Source organism: Oncorhynchus tshawytscha, linkage group LG03, assembly GCF_018296145.1.
Source record: "Oncorhynchus tshawytscha isolate Ot180627B linkage group LG03, Otsh_v2.0, whole genome shotgun sequence".
NCBI classification, from domain to species: domain Eukaryota; kingdom Metazoa; phylum Chordata; class Actinopteri; order Salmoniformes; family Salmonidae; genus Oncorhynchus; species Oncorhynchus tshawytscha.
This window is the reverse complement of record NC_056431.1, coordinates 7078336-7102374: the sequence shown is the minus strand read 5'-3', so window position 1 is coordinate 7102374 and position 24039 is coordinate 7078336. Positions and strand designations below refer to the sequence as shown.

General features: G+C 45.0%; 1 protein-coding gene across 1 annotated transcript; it reads right to left on the bottom strand.

The window, feature by feature from the left end:
• Positions 1–533: 533 nt before the first annotated feature.
• LOC112226460 (glycogen synthase kinase-3 beta-like) lies at positions 534–23521 on the bottom strand. The gene is made up of 10 exons (XM_042308855.1): positions 22985–23521; positions 17087–17274; positions 14122–14205; positions 13862–13972; positions 8602–8732; positions 8103–8307; positions 4197–4292; positions 3859–4045; positions 3306–3383; positions 534–3064 (listed from the first exon to the last, which is right to left on the bottom strand). Exons 1-10 carry the CDS (start codon positions 23157–23159, stop codon positions 3000–3002), a joined length of 1320 nt encoding a protein of 439 aa, XP_042164789.1. The 5' UTR covers positions 23160–23521; the 3' UTR covers positions 534–2999.
• Between the last annotated feature and the right edge of the window lie 518 nt (positions 23522–24039).

The window sequence follows — 24039 nt, the reverse complement described above, 5'->3', positions numbered from 1 at the left end:
CATAAAGGAAAGGTGACGAGGAAAGGAAGCGACTCACATTGGCCAGCCCTCCATGGTGACGGTCTCCTCAAGCTCAGAACCATAAAGCATGGTGTCATGAGTGACAGGCAGATTGCGTCTCGCGTTGCCAGTGGTGAGAGAGATGGATCAGTCAGCTCCACCCCTCCTCCTGATAGATGGCTCATTGGCCTTCTAACAGATGAATCAGCTGTGGAAACACTATAAAACCCTAAGTGCCTTATGGCATTCCGGCCCCTGCTCTGCCGTCAGCTGACTTGTTACTACCATTCAGATGTAATTTGCATAAAACAAACAAATGCCATCACTACTTATTGGTGTGTCCTTTAATTGAAGTCCTGTGTAGCATAAACACACCCAAGTTGATCATAAATTAGATGTCTGTCTGCTACTAGCAGCCAAAACAGTCAAGTACGCTGGTTAATAAATGCAGATTGTTTTAGTGCCATTCACAACTGACACTACATAAATTGGTGTGCATGCACACTTCCATTCTTTATAAACATGAGACCAGGGCAGTTTCATCACTTTAATCATGAGTTGAAGTATTTATATCAACAAACAAAAGTCTCTCCCAGTCTGTCCCTCTCCCACATCCACTTCAAAACCGTTCCGTTCCCACCAGTGATGTGCAGGGCCATAAAGATCAGGATCACAAATTAAAACCATCTCGTGCCAGGAAAATAAAACACAAAAATAACTCAGCTCTTCATTTTAGGAAAACATAAGATTTAAAAAAAAAATGTATCCACGCTCTCCCAACTCACACTTTTGTAAGATTTGTCAGTTCGTTCATACATTCTTTAAAGTCAATCACTCATTCATGTAATCACAGACAGAAGTAACGGGTTAAACCCATTACATAAAACACTTGTGGGACACGGGAGAAGGGACACATCACACCACCCTCCCCACTCATCCTCATTCAAACCCACCCAGATACAGCAATATCACCAATAACCCTACATAGGATCAGCCATTTATACTGTCGGGACATCAGCGAGACCACCATAGATGCAGAGTCATGTGAGAATCCCTTCACATCAAAGAAAATAAAATAGTTCCACCTACTGGCTAGGATGTGTACTTGCAAATACAGGACCTTTATTGGAAAACACTCAAGTTCAGATCAAAGTACAGTATCTTGGAAGTTCGATTATTTTGCATGACACGGGGCATTGATGACTTCTTACAAAATAAACCCTTCAGCCGACAACGACCCCCCCCCCAGAGAAACAAAAATAAACCCCCAAAAATACAATAAATAAAGTGATCATAATATTTGTGGGAAAGGCAACGAGAGAGAAATGGAGGGAGAGAATAAAAACGAGAGAAACATTTTGTTCTGTTATTCCCCCCGAGCCAGGGACTGAAATGAAGTTGTATTTACAGACAGACTGAGGAGAAGGAGCCTGGTCGCTGCTACACCAGCTCCCCTCTGCTAGAGAAAATAAAATGAAATTACAAGAACAATATAACAAAAAAAAAAAAAGGTAATTGATATTTACAGTGAGAGAAAGAGAGGGAAGGAGAGGCAGAGGAAGGAGGAGAGGAACAGAAGGCTCCAGAAGTGGTTGGGGCATTTACATTTTTTGGGTGCCGGTATTTTTGATCAAACCATCGTTGTTGTGCGGTGATGAGTGGGGAGGGAGAAAAGGTGTGGTTGCTCTAACGCATGGTGAACATGCAAGTCTGTGTTGGTGGGCCAGATGAAAACAAGGTTTTACTGATTATAAATCACTGATGCTGTTAGAATCTATACTTACAAAAACAAGAGTGCTAGAGTGGGTTGATTTGGAGATGGAAGATGGCCAGGGAAAGTCAAACGCACAGAAAACCTCATTCACACACACACCACACGCACACAAGCACTTAAGACCTCCCCTACATGCAGTGTAATTGTGCATCTAGACTGAATTGAGGAAAAATTAGAGATAAGGAGGAGTGAAAGTGCCAAGTACTTTCAAAGCTGATGTGACAGAGCTTTGGTTCAAGTACAGCTATATGGCCATTGGTGTACAGGTGTGACTGGAGGAGCCCTACCCCTTCCTATACACAGGTTGCATATCTCCACTGCACAGGAGATGCAGCGGGCCCCTACAGCTCCGCTCTACTCCCCTTTAGAGATGTGCAAAGGTTACTTCTCACCTACACATGTCTCCAGCTAAACTGACTGGGACAAGAGCTTATAGAAACTGAATATGTACATTCCATTCTTTTAAAAAAGGTCCCTCTTATTCAAATAAAAGACATTAAGACTTTCACCTCGATGTTTCTTCTCAGAAACAGTTTAATAGAACAGCTTGCGGTTCCCGCCTTTGAATTTTAAAACCACCTGTGTGATAAAAGCTTCTAAAAATCACCTCATCCAATTTAAAATGCCAGTTGAATTTGCTGCTGTTTGGTATCCAATTTAATAAAACAAAATAACAGTTCTTCAATTTTCAGAACTAATTAACACTTTGGACTTGGCTTGGGAGTAATGTCTTGGTAGGTGAACATCTCCATTCCCCAGAGTTTTCCCATTGGCTGCAGGGACTGATCTGCCCACGTGACCATTTGGTTTTTAACCTCTACAACAGAAGATTGTCCTAAACTGTCTGAACTGAAACAGGCCTCAGTTTCGACGCATCCCATTCACTGGCATACATCATTAAAACAAAAATGGACTTTCAAATAAATAAAACACTTTTTATAAGGGATCAAATTTGATTAGCAGAGATTATAATACAGAATAGTTTCTGTCAGATTCACCCATATTCTACAACCCAACAGTCACTGGACTACTGCCACCAACAGTTTTTTACACCTATAATGGGAATATTCAATGGATAATAGATGATTTTGTAGTATTTTTGTTGTATGTGTGAGTGTATAGTTGTTTTTTGAAGTTTGGAGCCAAAAGGGGGTGGAAGAGTAGGAAGAGAGAGATGGGGTTGAGAGGAAAAGGGGAAAGACGGGGTGAATGGGGGACGGGGGGTTCAGGTGCTGTTGATGGATCCAGGTACTGAGCTGGGCTGGGCGGTACTGTCCGACACACTGCCATCTGGTGGTGAGAGAGACAGGACATCAGATACACACCACACTAAACACTTCAGTTCACCATCAGGTCAATGCTTTTAATATGTTGGGTTTAACATCCAAACACAGCAATATTCAATTAAAAAGGTTGTTAAATGTTGATTTGAAGCTATATCCCCTATCCTAGTCCTGTAAATATGTAGTCATCTAATAACATGTATTGAACATGTAATAAGCATGTGTCGGGTTGGCTGTGCTGTACATACCGTGTGAGGCAGGTGATGTCTGTGCGCGAGCATGAGGAGGAATGAGTGTGGAGTTCAACTGGGGCTGGATAGACAGCTCTGAGAAAGACAAAGAAAGACAAAGAGAGAGGAGGTTCATACTACACACACAGGATACTCAACATACACGCTTCAGACTTACTCTGGAAAACTGAAGGGATGACAGAAGCTTGGGGCAAAAGGGAGGAGGGCATGGCTACTGACCGAGGGAGGGCCAAACAGAGGAGGGCATGGCTACTGACCGAGGGAGGGCCAAACAGAGGAGGGCATGGCTACTGACCGAGGGAGGGCCAAACAGAGGAGGGCATGGCTACTGACCAAACAGAGGAGGGATGGCTACTGACCGGGGAGGACCAAACAGAGGAGGGCATGGCTACTGACCGGGGGAGGACCAAACAGAGGAGGGCATGGCTACTGACCGAGGGAGGACCAAACAGGGGAGGGCATGGCTACTGACCGAGGGAGGGCCAAACAGAGGAGGGCATGGCTACTGACCGAGGGAGGGCCAAACAGAGGGGGAGGGCAGCGGACTCACCGACGGGGCTGAAGTTGAAGAGGAGGGGCAGTTCTCGTCCGCTGGGCAGATGGGCAGTGGGCTGGCGCAGCTCTTCGAAGAAGGCGTGGGCGCAGGCCTCCAGGGGGGACAGCCTAGTCACAGGGGTGTACTCTAACAGACGGGAACACAGGGAGATGGCCTCTGGGGGGGTACGCGGCTTAAACACCTGACGGAGGAAGGGGAAAAAAAGGGCATCTTCTTTGACTCATCTAGGCTGTCGTATTTGTTCCATTTCAAAATGTTCTTTCTCTAACATGGATCCCAATGGAAGACAATGGTGTTAAGGCTATTTAAATAGAACTGAGGGCAGAGAGTACCTTTGTCCAGGGGTGTGCTTTAATCTGGGGGAATTTGAACTCTGTGTAGTTGGGGTTCATCTCTCGGATCTGCTCTCTCGTCGGAGTCCCCAAAACCTGGAAGAGTGAAAGATGCATGAAGTTTCTCCAAGAATGAGCACTCCTGCCGCCGCCGACATAGACCTGCGCACCTGCCGACATAGACCGGCCGACATAGACCGGCCGACATAGACCGGCCGACATAGACCGGCCGACATAGACCGGCCGACATAGACCGGCCGACATAGACCGGCCGACATAGACCGGCCGACATAGACCGGCCGACATAGACCGGCCGACATAGACCGGCCGACATAGACCGGCCGACATAGACCTGCCGACATAGACCTGCCGACATAGACCTGCCGACATAGACCTGCCGACATAGACCTGCCGACATAGACCTGCCGACATAGACCTGCCGACATAGACCTGCCGACATAGACCTGCCGACATAGACCTGCCGACATAGTCCTGCCGACATAGACCGACCGGCGCTCCTGCCGACATAGACCGACCGGCGCTCCTGCCGACATAGACCGGCGCTCCTGCCGACATAGACCGGCGCTCCTGCCGACATAGACCGGCGCTCCTGCCGACATAGACCGGGCGCTCCTGCCGACATAGACCGGCGCTCCTGCCGACATAGACCGGCGCTCCTGCCGACATAGACCGGCGCTCCTGCCGACATAGACCGGCGCTCCTGCCGACATAGACCGGCGCTCCTGCCGACATAGACCGGCGCTCCTGCCGACATAGCCCGGCGCTCCTGCCGACATAGCCCGGCGCTCCTGCCGACATAGCCCTGCGCTCCTGCCGACATAGCCCTGCGCTCCTGCCGACATAGCCCTGCGCTCCTGCCGACATAGCCCTGCGCTCCTGCCGACATAGACCGGCGCTCCTGCCGACATAGACCGGCGCTCCTGCCGACATAGACCGGCGCTCCTGCCGACATAGACCGGCGCTCCTGCCGACATAGACCTGCGCTCCTGCCGACATAGCCCTGCGCTCCTGCCGACATAGCCCTGCGCTCCTGCCGACATAGCCCTGCGCTCCTGCCGACATAGCCCTGCGCTCCTGCCGACATAGCCCTGCGCTCCTGCCGACATAGCCCTGCGCTCCTGCCGACATAGCCCGGCGCTCCTGCCGACATAGACCGGCGCTCCTGCCGACATAGACCTGCGCTCCTGCCGACATAGCCCTGCGCTCCTGCCGACATAGCCCTGCGCTCCTGCCGACATAGCCCCGCTCCTGCCGCTCCTGCCGACATAGCCCTGCGCTCCTGCCGACATAGCCCTGCGCTCCTGCCTAGCCCTGCGCTCCTGCCGACATAGCCCTGCGCTCCTGCCGACATAGCCCTGCGCTCCTGCCGACATAGCCCTGCGCTCCTGCCGACATAGCCCTGCGCTCCTGCCGACATAGCCCTGCGCTCCTGCCGACATAGCCCTGCGCTCCTGCCGACATAGCCCTGCGCTCCTGCCGACATAGCCCTGCGCTCCTGCCGACATAGCCCTGCGCTCCTGCCGCATAGCCCTGCGCTCCTGCCGACATAGCCCTGCGCTCCTGCCGACATAGCCCTGCGCTCCTGCCGACATAGCCCTGCGCTCCTGCCGACATAGCCCTGCGCTCCTGCCGACATAGCCCTGCGCTCCTGCCGACATAGCCCTGCGCTCCTGCCGACATAGACCTGCGCTCCTGCCGACATAGACCTGCGCTCCTGCCGACATAGACCTGCGCTCCTGCCGACATAGACCTGCGCTCCTGCCGACATAGACCTGCGCTCCTGCCGACATAGACCTGCGCTCCTGCCGACATAGACCTGCGCTCCTGCCGACATAGACCTGCGCTCCTGCCCTTAGACCTGCGCTCCTGCCGACTTAGACCTGCGCTCCTGCCGACATAGCCCTGCGCTCCTGCCGACATAGCCCTGCGCTCCTGCCGACATAGCCCTGCGCTCCTGCCGACATAGCCCTGCGCTCCTGCCGACATAGCCCTGCGCTCCTGCCGACATAGCCCTGCGCTCCTGCCGACATAGACCTGCGCTCCTGCCGACATAGACCTGCGCTCCTGCCGACATAGACCTGCGCTCCTGCCGACATAGCCCGGCGCTCCTGCCGACATAGACCGGCGCTCCTGCCGACATAGACCTGCGCTCCTGCCGACATAGACCTGCGCTCCTGCCGACATAGACCTGCGCTCCTGCCGCCGCCAACATAGACCTATAGTTGAAGTCGGAAGTTTACATACACTTAGGTTGGAGTCATTAAAACTTGTTTTTCAACCACACCACAAATTTCTTGTTAACAAACTATAGTTTTGGCAAATCTGTTAGGACATCTACTTTGTACATGACAAGTAATTTTTCCAACAATTGTTTGCAGATTATTTAACTGTATCACAATTCCAGTGGTTCAGAAGTTGACATACACTATGTTGACTGTGCCTTTAAACAGCTTGGAAAATTACAGAAAATGCTGTCATGGCTTTAGAAGCTTCTGATGGGCTAATTGTCATCATTTGAGTCAATTGGAGGTGTACTTGTGGATGTAGTTCAAGGCCTACCTTCAACTCAGTGCCTCTTTGCTTGAAAATCAAAAGAAATCAGCAAGACCTCAGAAAAAAAATTGTAGACCGCCACAAGTCTGTTACATCTTTGGGAGCAATTTCCAAGAGCCTGAAGGTACCACGTTCATCTGTACAAACAATAGTACTCAAGTGTAAACACCATGGGACCACGCAGCTGTCATACCGCTCAGGAAGGAGACGCGTTCTGTCTCCTAGAGATGAACGTACTTTAGCTCGAAAGATGCTGGAGGAAACAGGTACAAAAGTATCTATATGCACAGTAAAACGAGTCCTATATTGACATAACCTGAAAGGCTGCTCAGCAAGGAAGAAGCCACTGCTCCAAAACCACCATAAAAAAGCCAGACTACGGTTTGCAACTGCACATGGGGACAAAGACTGTACTTTTTGAAGAAATGTCCTCTGGTCTGATGAAACAAAAATAGAACTGTTTGGTCATAATGACCATCATTATGTTTGGAGGAAAAAGGGGGAGGCTTGCAAGCTGAAGAACACCATCCCAACGGTGAAGCACAGGTGTGGCAGCATCATGTTGTCTGGGTGCTTTGCTGCAGGAGGGACTGGTGCACTTCACAAAATAGATGGCATCATGAGGGAGGGAAATTATGTGGATATATTGAAGCAACATCTCAAAACATCAGTCAGGAAGTTAAAGCTTGGTCGCAAATGGGTCTTCCAAATGGACAATGACCCCAAGCATACTTCCAAAGTTGTGGCAAAATGGCTTAAGGACAACAAAGGTATTAGAGTGGCCATCACAAAGCCCTGACCTCAATCCTATAGAAAATGTGTGGGGAGAACTGAAAAGGCATGTGCGATCAAGGAGGCCTACAAACCTGACTCAGTTACACCAGCTCTGTCACGAGGAATGGGCCAAAATTCTACCAACTTATTGTGGGAAGCTTGTGGAAGGCTACCCAAAATATTTGACCCAAGTTAAATAATTTATAAGGCAATGCTACCAAATACTAATTGAGTGTATGTAAACATCTGACCCACTAGGAATGTGATGAAAGAAATAAAAGCTTAAATAAATCACTCTACTATTATTCTGACATTTCACATTCTTAAAATAATGCGGTGATCCTAACTGACCTAAGACAAGGAATTTTTACTAGGATTAAATGTAAGGAATTGTGAAAAACTGAGTTTAAATGCATTTGGCTAAGGTGTATGTAAACTTCTGACTTAAACTGTACGCTCCTACCGCCGCCACCAACATAGACATACACTCCCTCTTCTTTCCATCTCCCACCCGTACAGTTTGGTGTCCTCTCAGCTCCCAGGTCCCCTCTTCTCTACCTTGATGATCTCTACCAGTTGGTCCACTCCACTGTCCCCGGGGAAGATGGGCTGTCCCAGCAGCAGTTCGGCCAGCACGCAGCCCGCTGACCAGATGTCAATGTTGGATGTGTAGTCCGTGGCGCCAAAGATGAGCTCAGGGGCACGGTAGTACCGCGAGCAGATATAGGACACGTTGGGCTCCCCGCGAACAAGCTGCTTAGCACTGGAGACAAGAGGGGGAGAGAGGTGGTCAGTCAGAGAAAAATATATCGAGACAGTAAGAAAGAGATTGATTTAGACAGACTGAACAGTAAGGCGGCATTTACACAGGCAGCCCAATACTGTTTTTTTTAATTTTTTTTACCAATCAGGTCAGCCCTGAAAAATCTCTCTAATGACCAATTAGTGGAAAAAATATCAGAAGAATTGAGATGCGTTTACACAGGCAGCCCAAGGAACACAGTCAGAGCCATTCAGAGAAGGCCAGAGGTGCTCACTGACAGACAGGCAGACTAACCTGCCGAAGTCACAGAGTTTGAGGATGGCCGTCTCGGGGTCCACCAGCAGGTTCTGGGGTTTGATGTCTCTGTGACACACGCCCTGGGAATGGATATAGGCCAGACTGCGGAACAGCTGGTACATGTACACCTGGAGGGAGAACACAGGACACATGATGTTAACACACACACACACACACACACACAGTTAGCAGCCAGTAGCACTGATCATCATAATATCCTCCATTACTACTACAGTCATGCCAAGTGTCCAGACAGCTACAGTTGGTCACCAACTTCACTGCACTCAGAACAGTCAAACATTCTGGATGTATGCAACTTACTCAAACACATTACTAGAACTTATGGGTTCTCGGCTTTAGACATGCCAGTAAAATGTTCCCATTGCAAAGCTTAGAGCTAGCATGGCAGAAGATGTGACTGTATGTGTGTAAGGGTTTCTGGCTGTCTGAGTGTGCGTGTGTCGGGGTCGCTCTATTGGGTCGTTAGCTGTGTTATTGGGCACACAGGGTGCAAGGGGTAGACAGACGGGTGTTGAGAGGGGGACGAGGTTGCCTGGCTATGGCAGGAGGGCAGATTAAGAGGGAAACAAAGAGCTTAATTGCACACCACAAAGAGAGCGGGGGGGTGGAGATGAGTAAGAGATGGAAAAACCTTTTTATTTTTGCATGCAATATTTACTGTTCAATTCTAATAGTTTGTTGATATTGTTGTGTCTTCTCACTTCTGTTTGCCACAGCAAGTTAAATAAACAGTAATGTAAACATGTTTCCCATGCTAATGCTAAAGCCCCTTTGAAATTTAATTGGAGAGAAAGGGGCTGAAGAGTAGTGAGGGAAGAAGGGAACAAGGAGAGAGGAAGGAAGGAAAGAGATGCAGATAAAGAGAGAGTAGGGAGGGATGAGAGGAGCACAGGGAGAGGTGGAGAGGAGTGTAGAGATGCTGAGTGAGGGCAGTGTGTGTGTGTATTATCAGTATGCATCTCCACACCACAGGAGAGAGCAGCAGGGTGGGCTGAGGCAAATGGGCCATCAGACACAGATAGTCCTCTCTGCTGCCACGGGACATAGCTTTGTGTGTGTGTGTGTGTGCGCGCTAACAGACAACATAAGTGCCCTTTTTAACAGACAACCAAGCTTACTGCAAACAGAGAAAGTTGGTTTCTCTTTCGCTCTAATTTTTTCAATTCTAAAACACTGAAGTAGGTATTGTCCCCAAGAAATCTGATGTAGGACAAGCAGAGAATGGAGGAGTTGGAAAAGAGAGGTGACAGAGAGAAAGACTACCAGAGGTCAGTAAAAAGTCAGAGCAGAGAGAGAAAATACAGTTGAAGTACGAAGTTTACATACACTGTAGCCAAATACATCTAAACTCAGTTTCACAACTCCTGACATTTAATCTTAGTAAAAATTCCCCGTATTAGGTCAGTTAGGATCACCACTTTATTTTAAGAATGTGAAATGTCAGAATAATAGTAGAGAGAATGATTTATTTCAGCTTTTATTTCTTTCATCACATTCCCAGTAGGTCAGACATTTACATACACTCAATTAGTATTTGGTAGCATTGCCTTATAAATGATTTAACTTGGGTCAAACGTTTTGGGTAGCCTTCGACAATAAGCTGGGAGAATTTTGGCCCATTCCTCCTGACAGAGCTGGTGTAATTGAGTCAGGTTTGTAGGCCTCCTTGCTCGTACACACCTTTTCAGTTCTGCCCACAAATGTTCTATGGGATTGAGGTCAGGGCTCTGTGATGGCCACTCCAATACCTCAACTTTGTTGTCCTTAAGCCATTTTGCCACAAATGGGAAGTATGCTTGGGGTCATTGTCCATTTGGAAGACCCATTTGCGACCAAGCTTCAACTTCCTGACTGATGTCTTGAAATGTTGCTTCAATATATCCACCTAATTTCCCTGCCTCATGATGCCATCTATTTTGTGAAGTGCACCAATCCCTCCTGCAGCAAAGCCCCCCCACTACATGATGCCGCCACCCCAGTGCTTCACCGTTGGGATGGTGTTCTTCAGCTTGCAAGCCTCCGCCTTTATCCTCCAAACATAACGATGGGCATTATGGCCAAACAGTTCTATTTTTGTTTCATTAGACCAGAGGACATTTTCCCAAAAAGTACGATCTCTGTCCCCATGTGCAGTTGCAAACCGTAGTCTGGCTTTACTATGGCGGTTTTGGAGCAGTGGCTTCTGAAATCAGCCAAGACCTCAGAAAATGCCGTGGCGGAGATCTTTGTGGTCTATACTCGGTCTTGTCTCAGGATTGTAAGTTGATGGTTGAAGATATCCTTCTAGTGGTGTGGGGGATGTGCTTTGGCAAAGTGGGTGGGGTTATATCCTGCCTGTTTGGCCGTGTTCGGGGGTATCATCGGATGGGGCCACAGTGTCTCCTGACCCCTCCTGTCTCAACCTCCAGTATTTATGTTGCAGTAGTTTGTGTCGGGGGCTAGGGTCAGTCTCTTATATCTGGAGTATTTCTGCTGTCTTATCCGGTGTCCTGTGTGAATTTAAGTATGCTCTCTCTAATTCTCTTTTTCTTTATCTCGGAGGACCTGAGCCCGAGGACCATGCATCAGGACTACCTGGCATGATGACTCCTTGCTGTCCCCAGTCCACCTGGCCGTGCTGCTGCTCCAGTTTCAACTGTTGTGCCTGCGGCTATGGAACCCTGACCTGTTCACCGGACGTGCTACCTGTCCCAGACCTGCTGTTTTCAACTCTCTAGAGACAGCAGGAGCAGTAGAGATACTCTCAATGATCGGCTATGAAAACCCAACTGACATTTACTCCTGAGGTGCTGACTTGTTGTACCCTCGACAACTACTGTGATTATTATTGTTTGACCATGCTGGTCATTTATGAACATCTTGGCCATGTTCTGTTATAATCTCCACCCGGCACAGCCAGAAGAGGGCTGGCCACCCCTCATAGCCTGGTTCCTCTCTTGGTTTCTTCCAGGGTTTTGGTCTTTCTAAGGAGTTTTTTCTAGCCACCGTGCTTCTACACCTGCATTGCTTGCTGTTTGGGGTTTTACGCTGAGTTTCTGTACAGCACTTGATATATCAGCTGATGTAAGAAGGGCTATATAAATACATTTGATTTGATCTCTAGAAGACAGAACGTGTCTCCTTCCTGAGCGGTATGACGGCTACGTGGTCCCATGGTGTTTATTCTTGCATACTATTGTTTGTACAGATGAACGTGGTACCTTCAGGCATTTGGAAATTGCTCCCAAGGATGAACCGGACTTGTTGAGGTCTACAATTTACTTTCTGAGGTCTTGGCTGATTTCTTTTGATTGTCCCATGATGTCAAGCAAAAAGGCACTGAGTTTGAAGGTAGGCCATGAAATACATCCACAGGTACACCTCTAATTGACTCAAATTATGTCAATTAGCCTATCAGAAGCTTCTAAAGCCATGACATAATTTTCTGGAATTTTCCAAGCTGTTTAAAGGCACAGTCAACTTATTGTATGTATACTTCTGACCCACTGAAATTGTGATACAGTGAATTAGAAGTGAAATAATCTGTCTGTAAATAATTGTTGGGAAAAAATACTTTTGTCATGCACAAAGTAGAGGTCCTAACCGACTTGCCAAAACTATAGTCAACAAGAAATTTGTGGAGTGGTTGAAAATCGAGTTTTAGTGACTCCAACCTAAGTCTATGTAAACTTCTGACTTCAACATCAATGTGTTTTCTTCTCATCAGATCCTTGGGGGAAAGAGTCCTCTAGTCAAATACAGTACCATTTAGGGTACCCAGACTTTTACATCGTCATTCAGTCCTTCTCCCATGACTCTCCCAAAATGGGATTTACAGTATTACCGGATTAGTACTCAAGGGGGAGCCACAAAACGCAAAAAAAGCCTGATGGGCGTCCATTACCAGAAGGCCAACAAAATTCGTACAAGTAATGGCAAATTTCCATGAATGCTGCTAGCTAAATGTTCCAACAAGCACAAACAAAAATAAAGTAGTTGCAAAGACAGGCACTCCAGCTCATAAAGTTATACATACGTAGGAGCTACCGAATATAATTTTTGGTGAATTTGGACATTTACAAGCAAATGTGAATGAAATGCATTGTACAAACAAAGTTGACACATGTTTGTCTGAAGGAAGAACAGTCCTGGCTCTGGACCAGTATGTGAACACATTGCGTCTGTGTGCTCGGGCAACGGGCCTGTCTGCTCTGCTCGGAGAAGATGATAGCAAGTTAAACTTTGGTGTCACTTTCATGGAAAATGAAGAATTCTGCATTCAGGAGAAAAGTTATATCTTGCTGCGCTTTGTAAACTCAGATCTAAAATAATTCTTTACGTAATTTCTGCTCGGCATCAGACAAATTTTGTGCTTCAGTTGCACTTGTCCACTGGGATGAGAACTCACTAAGGGCATTCTATCAGCAGACAGCACTCTGATGAGTAGCTACTTTTCCTCAGTCTAACCAGCCTACTTCTCTCTGGTAAAACGCAAGATTAACTTCAAAAAACATTAGAAACAATGTAGCTAGCTACATTTCCTATGATAAACAGAAATATGATGGCCATGCATTCTTTTTTTTGCAAAAGAATACCTTGCATTTTCATTGTAAGCTCATTTACTATGCAAATAGCTTTGCACTTCTGTTGTCATCTGATGAAAATGAAGCAAATTTTTGCTGAATGCGTTGAACTAATGTATTTTCTGGGAAGGAAAACAATAGTTGCATGTCCCTGATCACTCTATTGAGGCAAAAAAAATTAACACTTGACTGTTAATATACAGATGGACCCACTTGCTCCCGCTTTCTTCCATTCTATTTACAAACACGGGACTGGCTTTCTGGGGAACTACGTTAAGCTTCATAACGTAAATAATGTGACAGGTGAAATGAAGAACACAATACAGTTCATCTCCTAATGTATTGCACAAGTTGACTGAAGGTATTTACTTAAAGTAGCTACAAATATGAACATTTATAGAAAAACTTCCATTTCCAAATACCCCGGTACAGCGCCCAAGCCTAGTACCATTTCATTTAAATAATAGAGAGCTCTGCCTCTAACAGCATGGAGCTTAAAGAGGAACGATGGAGGGGTGATAAGGCAAGCGAGAGATGAGAAGAAGACAGACAGAGAGAAAGAGGGAGAGTGAGAAAGAGAGCGAAAAAAAAAACTATGACAGAGAGAACGAGGATAAAAGGGAGGGAAAGTAATAAGAGAAACATGGGAAGAGAAGTAGTAGTGAGTGCATTACCTTGACGTATATAATGGGGATGGTGGTCTTGGCCTTGTTGAAGTGCCGGGCCACCCTGTACACTGTCTCTGGAACAAAGTCCAGCACTAGGTTCAGATACACCTCATCTTTCTGTAAGGGAAGAACAATAGAAGAGCAATGTTGTTGAATCCATTTTGTAATGTAATCCATTTTTTCACAAGTCTGGATTTTTCTTTTTGCGGCATAAACGTGAAAATGTCATGTTGTTCCCAATACCTGGTAGTGTGACTTGTACATACCTTCTCCCCACTGGAGTAGAAAAAGTAACGTAGCCTGACTATGTTGCAGTGGTCCAATTTCCTCATGATCTGTAGTTCTCGGTTCTGGAGTATAGAAATAGCAAGGGGTGTAATTTAGGTCTCAAGATTTCATCAGTTGAGCAGTAGTAACATTGGAGGTATGGGGAGAGAACATACAAAAATACACCTGATAGTGTGTCTGTAGACTGGTGGAAGTGAGTTGCACTGTGTGTGTGTGTAGACCAGTGTTTCAGTTGAGTCACTAAACTGAGTCGTGTGCTTGAGCCTGAGTCGAGTCACAAGTCTGAGGCTAAGTTGAGTTTGAGTCACCAATGGTGAAGTCCGTGCTCGAGTCCTGATCCAAGACACTGGGTTGGAGTTTAACAAAAAAGGAACACATTAATAATATCGGTTTATGTGCACATTTTTTTTTTTTTTAAAGAAGAAAAAAAAGTTAGAAAGCAAAGGAATGAGTCCGGGGTTCTTTAGACATATTTGGTATTTTGGTTACAAAAGTTTTTGCTCGCTTGTATTGGCGGCTTGCTAGCTCGATGCTTGTATGTCGTGCCTCTTGATTTGGCTCGGATTTGGTAGATGAAATCTGCCCAGCAACAACTAGTGGCAGTCTGGTGGTAAGATTTTCATGTGAGCATTGAAGTAATGCAAAGATTTTCCTCCAGTTGCACAAAGGTCATAATTGCCTACAATATGCAATAGCCCACAAAACAAATAAGTCCTTCATACACAGGATCAAACATTTTATTTTAATAGAAGGTTCAATGATGTCTTGAAGGGATGAATGGTCTCTGGACAGAATTGGCTATTGCTCCTGTAAGATTATTATTTCCAATAATTGTAACAGGCTCTCTGCTTTTTGTAAATCGCCCACTGAAAAGTAGTTTTTTTTATTCCAGAGTGAAACTCAAAGGAAGTCTAGGGAAAGTGGGAGGGTAGAGCGAGATGACAAATTCAAAGACAGCCTACTTTTTAATACTCAAGGGGAGAGAGAGAGACAATAGCTAGATTTGTTTTCCTTTTAAACTACTATTGTTTTCAATTTCATAAAGCAGTTTGTGTTTCTTAACCAGGAAAAGCTAAATAGTAGGCTGGTGACTAGTGGTTACAGGGAAATTAGTCATTAACGCGATGTGCAGCCTACATACCCCCTTGATTTATTGTTGTGTTACAGCCTGAATTCAAAATGGATTAACTATTTTTTTCCTCACACATCTACACACAACACCCTATAATGAAAACAATATAAAAATATTTTGCCACATGTACTGACAATGAAATACAGAAATATCTTCTGTAGAAGCACCTTTGGCAGCGATTCCAGCTGTGAGTCTTTCTGGGTAAGTCACTAAGAGCTTTCCACACATGGACTGTGCAACATTTGGCCCTTCTTAAAAAAAAAAAGTTTTTCCAAGCTCTGTCAAATTAGTTGTTGATTATTGCTAAACAGCAATTTTCAAGTCTTGCCATAGATTTTCAAGTAGATTTAAGTCAAACCTGTAACTCGGTCACTCAAGAACATTTACTGTCTTCTTGGTACGCAAACTCCAGTGTAGATTTGGCCTTGTGTTTTAGGTTACGGTCCTGCTAAAAGGTGAATTCATCTCCCAGTGTCTGGTGGAAAGCAGACTGAACCAAGTTTCTCTAGGATTTTTCCGGTGCTTAACTCCAGTCTTTTTTATCCTGAAAAACTCCCCTGGCCTTAACAATTGCAAGCATACACATTTCATGATGCAGGCACCACTATGCTTGAAAATATGGAGTGGTACTCAGTAATGTGTTGTAGTACTGCATTCAAGACAAAAAAGCTAATTGCAGTATTACTTTAGTGCCTTGTTGCAAACAGGATGCATGTTTTGGAATATTTTAATTCTGTACAGGCTTCCTTCTTTTCACTCTGTCAATTAGGTTAATTTTAACCTAACTACAATGCTGTTGATCCATCCTCGGTTTTATCCTATCACAACCAACTCTGCAACTGTTTTAAAGTCACCATTGGCCTCATGGTGAAATCCCTGAGAGGTTTCCTTCCTCTACGGCAATGGAGTCAGGAAGGACGCCTGTATATTTGTCGTGACCAGGTTTTAGTACTTGTTTATTAATTTGACCATAAAAAAAAAATATATATACATAAAACAGTGTATTGACACACCATCCAGAGTGTAACTTCACAATGCTCAAAGGGATATTCAATGTCCACTTTAAAAAAAATATATATATATATATTTTTTTTAACCCATCTACCTTTAGGTGCCCTTCTTTCCGAGGCATTGGAAAACCTCCCTGGTCTTTGTGGTTGAATCTGTGTTTGAAATTCACTGCTCGACTGAGTGACCACACAGATAATTGTAAGTGTGGGGTACAAAGACGAGGTAGTCATTCAAAAATCATGTTAAACACTTATTGCACACAAATTGAGTCCATGCAACTTATGTGACTTGTTAAGCACATTTTTACTTCTAGGCTTGTCATTACAAAGGGGATGAATATTTATTGACTCGAGGCATTTCAGCTTAACATTTTCCATTCATTTGTAAAAACTGTGAAAAACATAATTCCACTTTGACATCACGGGGTATTGTGACAAAAACGCCTCAATTTAATTTTCAATTCAGGGGGTGTGAATACTTTCTGAAGGCACTTTGATCGGAAGCAGTACGTGAGCGGAGCCTGGCTTCCTGTCTGCCCACACTCAGCGCTTGCTTTCGCCGCAGCGGGTGTGCCAGTGTGGCAAGTCCTTCCCACTGCTAACTAGAGAACAGAACCCTCAGTTCTCTGTGCACCCAGTGCTGCTAATGTTCTGCTTATCATAACCTTTCCAGTCCAAGTGAAAATACACGGGAAGGTGAGTCAGAGTCACCAATGGTCGAGTACTTCAGCTCGAGTACCACAACACTAGCGTAGAGTGCCAGTGGAAGTGGGTTGTGCTGTGTGTCAGTACACTCTGTACCTTAAACCTCTTATCCTGCAGAACCTTCTTGATGGCCACCATCTCCTGGCTGTCAATGAGACGGGCCTGGTACACCACGCCGAAGGAACCATTCCCGATCACCTTGATGTCTGTGTAGGACACCTCCTGTGGGCGGTCTGGACCCTGGCCTGGTGTGGCCACCACAGTAGTCACCTTGCCACTGTCTCCTGGGGGAGAGGTACAGAGGTCAAAACACATTAAGGTTTAAGGACCATTTGGGAAGGGGGCTAAAGGACTCCAAGTATTTTAGATGTTATCCAGATGCAGGGACACACACACCAAACACACACAAGGGACCATGAATCTGGTTTAGAGGCAGGAAACGTAGTGACGGTCACCTCATCCTTTCTCCAATACCCTGAGGGGAAACACTAAACAAATGTTCATCACCCCCCCCCCTCTCTCTAAATGTCCGTAACCTCGGAAGCCTCTCCCCACAGACACATACTACTAGCTGGTAATGAGCTGTAGTAGCTACAGTGAACCACCTCCACCCTGCCTCACCTTCCCCGGCTCCCCAGGGGGAGGCTGCACACCTGGCTGTCACAGCTCTGAACTCCGCTAACCTCTTCACCCCCTCACTACACTGGCCAGTACGGTTTAAATATGAGGAACCTGACAATATTGAGAAATGCATTCTTGCTTTCCTCTGTTTCTTGAGGTAATGGGCGATTTAACACGGTGGATTGGGTGAAAGTGAGGGCTCTCCAACATAGCTTTGACAGAATGTCAGATCTATAACTACTGTCTTCAAGGAAGGGAGCGTTTCTAAAGTGTTTGAACGGGGCCGGGACGATACCAGTATTGCGATACTCAAAGTATCACAATACTGGTATCATCACAGCCCTACTGTCTGTCTGATGTGCGACCTTGTGGAAAGGAAGATTCTCTGAGCTCATACAGTGAGTGACAGATCTACTTCGGGTCAGACGTGCAGCTCAGCTTGTTGGCTGTGTCTGTGAATGGTTGAGGGTAAACTGACTGACACAGCAGCACCAGAGAAGCACAGATTGTGAAGGGAGGAGGAACACTACAGTAGAGGTAGGGCCTGGAGCCAACGAGCTTGTCAGAGCCTGTGATAACATTGAATGGACAGTACAGTAGCACACCCAGTGAGTGTGTGCGCCGGTTCCTCCATTCGCCTGCCCCAACATGACCATGCTTTCTCTAATAACTCTGTATCTCCCAGTTCTATTCTAAAGTCTGACATGGCCTCTTGAACAAAGCTGTGTAAGTGGGTGACTAGCTTAAGATTGTTGAGAAGACAAATTTGGATCTTCCCTCTGCTGAAGATAAAAATGTATTTAATTTAGATCTTCCTCTGCTGAAGATAAATGTATTTAATTTAGATCTTCCTCTGCTGAAGATAAATGTATTTAATTTAGATCTTCCTCTGCTGAAGATAAATGTATTTAATTTAGATCTTCCTCTGCTGAAGATGGATTTCATTTGGATCCTCTATTTCTCAGGAATCAGACTGGAAGGGAGGGTGAATGGCAGGATCTTTTGTTCAGCACGGCTAAAAGCATTAGGTGGGCACAGTTGATTGATGGATTTAAAGTCAACTCCTATGATGTAGACTAGACACCTCTGGATGCCTCTGGAAGGCATGTTGTAATAAACACACTGGAGACACCACACATAGCTTTTCACATACTAGTATATGAAGGGTCATCATAGCTAGAGGTAGATTTCACACTGGGTAGGCATTAGATTCATTGATTAATCCAAACCAGATCCTTGCATGACTCACTAAACTATTCTTCCTTCTGAAGTCTCATACGACAAGAGAACGTCGTCTGATCTGTAATCATGTGGCTCACAGCGTTTGCGTCTGTGTAGCCCTCTTCTTAAGGAGTGGAGTCAGTGGGGAGAGTTTTAAATATGAAACAGCAGTGGCATGATAGTCACTTTAATAATGAATGCAAAGATGAGCAGTCAGACAGATCAGCTGTCAGGGAAGTGCTTTGGTTCCTAAAGAGGAAGTTAACACACAGGTCTGATGAGTATGATTGAATAAAAGAGTAAGAGGGAGAGAAATGATTTCCAGAACACTCAGACTTTAGTCTCAAGTAACTCATAACTTATTTCTAAATATAAAGCGATTACACAGCCATGCATTACAACTAGAGGTCGACCAATTATGATTTTTCAACGCCGATACCGATTATTGCAGGACCAAAAAAGCCGATACCGATTAATCGGACGATTTAAAAAAAAAAGACATTATATTGACAATTACAACAATACTGAATGAACACTTATTTTAACTTAATATAATACATCAATAAATTCAATTTAGCCTCAAATAAATAAAACATGTTCAATTTGGTTTAAATAATGCAAAAACAAAGTGTTGGAGAAGAAAGTAAAAGTGCAATATGTGCCACGTAAGAAAGCTAACGTTTAAGTTCCTTGCTCAGAACATGAGAACAAATGAAAGCTGGTGGTTCCTTTTAACATGAGCCTTAAATATTCCCAGGTAAGAAGTTTTAGGTTGTAGTTATTATAGGACTATTTCCCTCTATACCATTTGTATTTCATTAACCTTTGACAATTGGATGTTCTGATAGACATTTTAGTATTGCCAGTGTAACAGTATAGCTTCCGTCCCTCTCCTCGCTCTTCCCTGGGCTCGAACCAGCAACACAACGACAACACCACCATGCAGAGTAAGGGAAACAACCACAGGCTCAGAGCGAGTGACGTTTGAAACGCGCGCTAACTAGCCAGCCATTTCACTTCGGTTACACCAGCCTCATCTCGGGAGTTGATAGGCTTGAAGTCATAAATAGCGCAATGCTTGACGCACAACGAAGAGCTGCTGGCAAAACGCACGAAAGTGCTGTTTGAATTAATGTTTACGCGCCTGCTTCTGCCTACCACCGCTCAGCCAGATACTTGTATGCTCAGTCAGATTATATGCAACACAGGACACGCTAGATAATATCTAGTAATATCATCAACCATGTGTAGTTAACTAGTGATGATGATTGATTGCTTTTTTATAAGATAAGCTTAATGCTAGCTAGCAACTTACCTTGGCATTCGTGTAACAGGCAGTCTCCTTGTGGAGTGCAATGAGAGAGAGGCAGGTCGTTATTGTGTTGGACTAGTTAACTGTGAGATTGGATCCCCCGAGCTGACAGGGTGAAAATCTGTCGTTCTGCCCCTGAACGAGGCAGTTAACCCACCGTTCCTAGGCCGTCATTGAAAATAAGAAGAATGTGTTCTTAACTGACTTGCCTAGTTAAATAAAGATTAAATAAAAGGTGTTAAAAACATTTTTTTTAAATCAGCAAAACCGGTATCCAAAAATACTGATTTCCGGTTGTTATGAAAACTTGAAATCGGCCCTAATTAATCGACCATTCCGATTAGTCGGTCGACCTCTAATTACAACCGAACATTTTTTTATGCCAGAGCTACAGTATCCCTTTGAGAGAGGTAGCTAGTCGGCCAGTATTGCTATGCAGTGGCTGGTTTGGCACTAGAGAATATTAATCAGATTAGTGGCACTGCCACTTACCCTCTTAAACAGTGTTCCTCAACGCCAGCCCTGGTGGCCCACAACTGCAGTTTTGTTCCAGACCTGGGCCAGTTTCCCAAAAGCATTTTAAGGCTAAATTAGTCTTAGAAGCATAGGATCATATGGTTCTAATAATGAACTTAGCCTTAAGATGCTTTTGGGAAACCGGGCCCAGTACTAATATAGACATGCCTGATGCAACTAATTCACTGACCATCACGCCCTTCATTAGTTGAATCAGGTGTAGGTGTGTTAGTGCTGAAACAAATATGTGCAGTCATGTGGGTCCCCAGGATAGGAGCTGAAAACAATAGAGCAGTAGGAAGCTGAGAAACGTCAGTAACGCTAAGTGCAGCCCCAGGATACTAAGATAATCCTAGCGGCAATTATTGCCTATGACTTGTCTGACACCTTTTTGTCAGACATTTACAACCAGTGATCTTGGCTTTGCACTTCACTTAGACAAGTCAGTGTTACTTCCAGAAACCGAACAGTAGCGCAGCACCTTTGTTGGGGTTTCTGGTAGGTCCAGATACCTCCAGACCGGGAACAATGCTTATCAGTGGGCACACCCTTCTAGGAATGCAGTACTGTGGTCAGGAGAGACCAAATCAGACCCCATTCAAAACTGAGGATTACGGTTAGAACGCCTGAACAGAGACTGAGCCACTGAAGAAGTGCTGATTAGGTTAGGTGTTCATGTATACCCTACAGGTCTGAGAAGACATTTGACCAGCACCGTCATTTATCTGTCGCTCACCTGTTTCCAGTCTTCATCTCCCACCTCTAGCTTTCTTTCCAATGATTCACTCACCCTCCCTGCCTTCTTTCCCTGCCTCCCTCAATCTCTACAGTCAAATCCCTTCACACTGAAGGTTCAACATTTTCCCATAGGGTTCCATTGGAGAGCACATTCACAGTGCAGTCTGAAGTGCCATGGTTGACCCAGGCCGGGTCTTCAACATGGCAGGGCTATCAGAATAGCAGTCAGTGATCAGAATGGAAATTGGCATGCAACATTTCTGGTTTTCAACATTTAGAAATGTCAGCGGCAAATACATCTGAATTGATAAAAGTGTTAGGTTTAATAAAGACCCACTAAAGTCTTACCAAAATATGGGTACACTTTCAACCACCTCCTGACATATGGCAGAGTAGACTATGTTTGTTTGACATGGACATTGTGGTGCAATGTTCCAGATTTGGTTTTCCCTAAGTCTGACTGTGTCAACACCTCCCTGTAGGTATTCTGCCAACACCACATATCCAAACTACCATTGTGCATACAGTCAATTTCTGTCATTGCACTGGCTGTAAAAATTGGTGAGAATGAGACCTGTTGGAAGAATCCTCAATGTACGGAAATCTCAATGGAAAACTATCTATCAATATATGGACACGTGTGAAATTATGCAAATATAAAGAAAATCAATCATAGATCTTTAACAATAACGAGAAGAGACCAACACATATTGTATTTGGAAATACGTGGTTATGATGATAGTATTATTCCAATAACAAGATAGATACGTAACAGTTCCTTACCACCCACATTATTGCTCAATCTAAAACGATTGACCAAAGAACCGCAAAACAAAACTGGACTTGTAACGTTATAAAAATGACATTGACAGACCTTTGACACAGCGCACTCCAGCAATCTGGTTGGCTAATATATTCCTGCCATGGACAAGCTAACCAAACTGGCAAACTAGCACGTAAATTGTTCTTGAACAAGTTAAGCTAATTGTTCAGGGTCACAGTAAGCCATGTTGTATAAGTACCCAATATATTACGTTATGTGAACTGAATTAACGGTAACCTCGTCTCCTCTAAATAGCATATATAGCTGTTAGCTAGGTTACCGGTCTAACGTTAGCTAGCTAACTAAGCAACCAGCTACATAACTTCCAAAGCTAATAGCTAAGATTACCGGCTAACTAGCTAAATGAGGACGACGGTCAACCTCGTTTGATTTCACCTAGGTAGGTAACGTTACCGCTGATGCCCGTTTTTTTTCAATCTGGCTTCCAACGACAAATATCACGGAAATCTGGTTCCATTCTATTTTCACCAATTTCTCCCCCGTTTCTAACATCGTATAAACGTTTCGCCTCAAATGCTATGCTAGTTAACGTTAGTCAGATCTGCCACAATCAAAGCCCGGCTTGATCCCACTGTCCCTATTACAAAAACATACATAGCCTAGCCAGCTAGCTACCTAGGTTAGCTTTGCGAAATGATAACATCGACAGTTTTATCAATTTGTTTAGTTAGATACTTGCTGTAAATTGTCAGTACACACATATCCCGATCCCTCCGTTTTGTGTTCAATTAGCTATACTCACGGGCTAGTTTCACATTTCCGAAGCCAGTCGAACTGCTCCCTGTGGCCTGTGAAGCCCCAGATTTTCCTGCAGAACTCCCTCCGGTAACAGACGATCCGGCGGCGGCTGAAGCGGCTCCGGGAGCCCCTGGAGGCTCAGCAAACGAGCTGGTCCTGGGCCGCCCGCTGCCGCTCATATCTATGTGCGCTATAGCCGGGGCAGGGGAAAAGGTTGTTACGATTTAGAGCCAAGCAGGCACAGGGTTGACCTATCTTTTCCAATGTAGTCGTTACAAATTTAACTGCATTGGTAGCATATCGTTTTAGCTAGCTTGTACGTCTCCCCCTTTCTTCTTCGCTTGGCACAGTGGTTGGACTTGACACACAGCAACGCACTGGCTGATAGCATTGCTTCATGGGTAACGAAGTTTTGAGGGTAGATTCAACTGGGGCGTATTCATTACGCCAATTCTGTTACAAAACGTTTCTTTAACGTAAATAACGGAACGACACAGGGCGGGGCCTACCTGAATTTGGCCAATAGAAACTCTCTCTTCGTTGCAAAATGCAACAGTTTGCAACTGTTTGGACTAATGATTACACCCCAGAAAGTGCATTTACGGAGCATAGCGGTTACAAACGGTTAAAGTAAACAAATTACGAATATATATATGAATATATATATATATATATATATATATATATATGAACATATATATATTCAATTTATAATAGAAAATGCACACCAAAGGCAGCGATTCATAGTGTTCTTCTTGTGCTCGTCTTGACAATTGTAATGCTCCCCAATTAATGGCGAGTGAAGAAATTATGACTGGTCTAAAATCTAAACTTGATGCAAATTACATGTATATATATATATATATATATATATATATTTAACTTGGCATTGAGGAGTTGAACAAGTATAGCTTCCCAACATTTTTCGGTTACTGTACCATCAACTGAATAGTACCCCTGGTTGGGAACCACTGATGTCGAGATACCCAAGGGCTCAACAACAGCATACATACATCTCACGCAACATTTTGGAAAAGTCAGCAATGCAGTTTGAAGATC